General features: G+C 46.4%; 1 protein-coding gene across 4 annotated transcripts; it reads left to right on the top strand.

Moving 5' to 3' along the window:
* Nucleotides 1–6: 6 nt before the first annotated feature.
* LOC116380045 (SUN domain-containing protein 2-like) lies at nucleotides 7–3,181 on the top strand. Of its 4 annotated transcripts, none has more exons than XM_031842001.1 (8): nucleotides 7–431; nucleotides 1,192–1,242; nucleotides 1,322–1,351; nucleotides 1,846–1,917; nucleotides 1,951–2,058; nucleotides 2,140–2,277; nucleotides 2,751–2,832; nucleotides 3,003–3,181. In XM_031842001.1, the coding sequence occupies exons 1-8, from the start codon at nucleotides 198–200 to the stop codon at nucleotides 3,125–3,127; spliced, it is 840 nt and encodes a 279-aa protein (XP_031697861.1). In that variant the 5' UTR covers nucleotides 7–197; the 3' UTR covers nucleotides 3,128–3,181. The 4 variants fall into 4 exon arrangements, with proteins under 4 accessions (XP_031697861.1, XP_031697858.1, XP_031697857.1 ...); XM_031841998.1 differs by having other exon boundaries at nucleotides 1,322–1,360; nucleotides 1,855–1,917; XM_031841997.1 differs by having other exon boundaries at nucleotides 1,846–2,058.
* The last annotated feature ends 6 nt before the right edge of the window (nucleotides 3,182–3,187 follow it).

The following is a 3,187-nucleotide window of genomic DNA, read 5'->3' as shown; positions in this document are numbered from 1 at the left end:
GTTAGCAGCACCGCTAACGGCTAACCAACAGGAGGAGAGCTAGTAACCTTTAGTTACCTTTTTGTAGCGTGATGATAAACCTACTTCCTGAAAGCATCTTAGACTTGTTTGTACTCGGGGTTTCCCCCCCAGGTCATCGTCTAGCAGGGGCGCTGTGTGACTGAGTGAGTCGTCACAGGTTTCACACCTCGAGGTTCATGTATTCATACCATGTTTCTCTGTCTGCTGCTCTTCCTAAGGCTTCACTCCTCCTGTTTCCTCCTCCAGGCATTTGGCTCCTCCTCCCTTTCTTCACCTCCCTCGTCTCCAGTCTGGCCGTCACAAAGTCCTCGTCACACACAGAACCCGAGAGTCAACCTGTTCTGCATGCTGCCACTCTTCCTCACCCTCCTCCTCATCCTCAGCCCGACACCAAACATCCTGCACACGAGGTTGTGTGTGTGTGTGTGTGTGTGTGTGTTATTTGCAGATGCTTTAGATCCTCAAAGTTCTTCCCTGATGTGTCTTTGTCTCCAGTTCTTCATTTACATGTTGCAGTTCTGCACAATGCACAATGCAGTATTTATGTATTGTTTAAAAGAGGGACATTAAACATTCAGACTGTGAGACTGACAGCAGAAGGAGACTGGAGGAGAAGGAGGTGTAGCTCACTTTACGGTTGGTTGTAGTTCTTTGTCCAGGAACCTCCTTCTTCTTTTAAGGATTTAAAAGCTCACACGAGGAATCAATGTTACTATTTAACTGACTGTAGTTATCTATTTTCTACATATTTTATTCTGTTCAGCATCTTTGAAATTATTATTATTGACGTTACATTTGTGATAAAGGTTTTTGTCTCAGCGTCTGAACCTTTAAAGTGAATAAACGATGATGAAGGATGTGAACAGAGGAGGCCGTGCATGTAACGTTCAAACAACGCCTCCTTTAAAGGCCTGTGTGTTTGTGCAAACAGCATCACAGCGCCTTGTTCCGTGTAACATTATTATCATATATATATATATATATATATATATATATAATCCAAATCACATCCATAACCTTAACCACTCTTGTTTCTCACTCGTGCTCAGTCTAGAGATTATTGTTCATAACGTCTTAGTTCTGATGGTCAATTTTAGTCAAAATCATCTTAAAAACCAACAATTAAATAAAGAACATCATAAATAATCAAACTGCTCCCCCCCCCTCTAGGATCCAGCCGTGGTGTCTGCTGCTTCAGAAGCTAAGATGACACATCTTTTGGTAAAAGTCAGACGATTAAAACATTTAAGGTGTGATGTGTTCCTCCAGATGTGTGACCTGTGATCTGTGTTGGTTTCAGGAGGAGCAGCAGCTGAAGCAGGAGCACCTCCTCTCTCAGGTGAGTCTCTCTCTGTCTCTCGTTTCCTCACTCCTGGAGGTCTGCTGAAGACAGACTGGGAGGAACAACAGACTCAAACACCAGCTGTGCTGGAGGAGCCTCTAGTGGTGGTGATGGGAACTGAAGACACTACATGTTTATCTTTCCCCTCCTCTCCTGAGTATCTCTCTGTCCTCATCTCAACAGATGTTGTTGCCTTAAAGCTCTTTAAACTTGACTGTGTTTTAGTTTTAGGGAACAATGAAAGCAGTATTCTGGTAGTGATCTTCATACAGCATCAGTGAAGTGATCAGCAGCTCCTTGGTCCAAGCTCTATCTCCATCTGTCCATGTAATTTCAGGAGAAACCATTCTCGTGTTTCTTCCTGTTCTTGTTGAGGCTCTTACTGAAGACCACGTCCTTTACGTCCTCATGAATGGAGCTTCCACAGCCTCTACTCTGACACTTTTCCTCCCCTCTCACAGCGACTGACCCGCTCTAATCGTCTCTCTCAGGTGAAGGAGAGGCTCCGGCTGGAGGTGCAGGATGTGAAAGCCCAGCTCGAGGCGGCGGCGGCGGTGGACTCTGACGACCGGCTGCGTCTACAGCAGGAGGTCTCTGGTCTGGTTGAGCGGATGTTGTCTTACCAGACGGACAGCCGGTCCGCTGCTGCCGGCCTCCGCCTCAGGATCCAGGCTTTGGAGGCCCAGAATGCAAAGGTGACGCACCGCTGAGGAAGCACACAGCCGTGTAGTCCTTTAGTCTTTTCCTTTTCCAATGTGACTCCCTGTTTCTTGCAGCTGTCCCAGGAGTGGTCGTCCATCCAGCTGAGGCCTCCTCCTGCACCCTGTCCCGACACCAGCAGCCCCCCCGTCCAAAACCACCTGACCCCGGAGCTCCAGCAGGCCATGGAGAAGTGGCTCACGGACCGCCTCAAGGTGGGAGGAGGGACTTCAGACACCGACGTTAAAACCCATAATATTACATTCACAGTACAAGTGACCGTTAGTTCTTGATTCTTCTGATTACAGACAGACAGGAGAACCAAAACCAGCTTCACTTTTAAGCTTCATTCAGAATGTTTTCACCTGTTTTATAGAATAGTTCAGATTCACCAAACTCACACAACAACACAAACTGTTAGACAGATGGAGGCAGCAGCAGACCAACAGCTGTTCTGAGAGGTAGAACCAGTGTTCTATGAATGAGTCTGGTGTCTTTGTAGAGAGCATAGATAACTTTAAAACTATTCTAAATACAGCGTCACTTGAACTGATCTCGATTGTTTTAGGAGTCTATAACACGTCCACTCTGGTACTGGTACTCCTGTCTGTTTCTACTGTACTAATACACAGAGTATGTAATAGTACACATCTCCTCACCGTATGAACTGTGTGTGAACGTGAACCAGAAGCAGGACGACAGAGGAAGCTGCTCAGACTGTGGACGACCGATGGCTGACAAAATGGCCGACTTTGCACTGGAGACTCAAGGTTGGGAACATCGCTTACCTTCATTCACCAATGTTCAAAAGAAACAATGAGAACATGTTTAGTTATTGGCTTGTCTTCCAAATTTCTTTTGTGTGTGTGTATGTGTGTGTGTGTATGTGTGTATGTGTGTGTGTGTGTGTGTGTGTGTGTGTGTGTGTGTGTGTGTGTAGGTGCCAGTGTGATCAGTACCAGGTGTTCAGAGACGTATCGTATTCGTTCAGCGTGTGTGACTCTGTTTGGAATCCCTCTCTGGTATCCGACTGAAAGCCCTCGCACTGTTATTCAGGTAAAGTGAAGTCAAAGCTTCTTCTGTTAAAGCTGCATTCTCTCTAGTGTCCACCAGGGGGCGACTCCT

Source organism: Anarrhichthys ocellatus, unplaced genomic scaffold (assembly GCF_004355925.1).
Source record: "Anarrhichthys ocellatus isolate YVR2014 unplaced genomic scaffold, GSC_Weel_1.0 scaffold5937, whole genome shotgun sequence".
NCBI lineage: Eukaryota > Metazoa > Chordata > Actinopteri > Perciformes > Anarhichadidae > Anarrhichthys > Anarrhichthys ocellatus.
The sequence above is the reverse complement of the archived record's forward strand: the minus strand, read 5'-3'. Positions and strand labels throughout refer to the sequence as shown.

What these genes read in the sequence shown, in the direction of transcription:
- LOC116380045 (XM_031841997.1), top strand. Translation starts at nt 198, where the DNA reads ATGTATTCATACCATGTTTCTCTGTCTGCTGCTCTTCCTAAGGCTTCA. An exon ending in AGCTGAAGCAGGAGCACCTC is followed by an intron (nt 1,352 to 1,845) that starts CTCTCTCAGGTG and finishes CGCTCTAATCGT; the next exon opens with CTCTCTCAGGTGAAGGAGAG. An exon ending in TGGAGGCCCAGAATGCAAAG is followed by an intron (nt 2,059 to 2,139) that starts GTGACGCACCGC and finishes TGTTTCTTGCAG; the next exon opens with CTGTCCCAGGAGTGGTCGTC.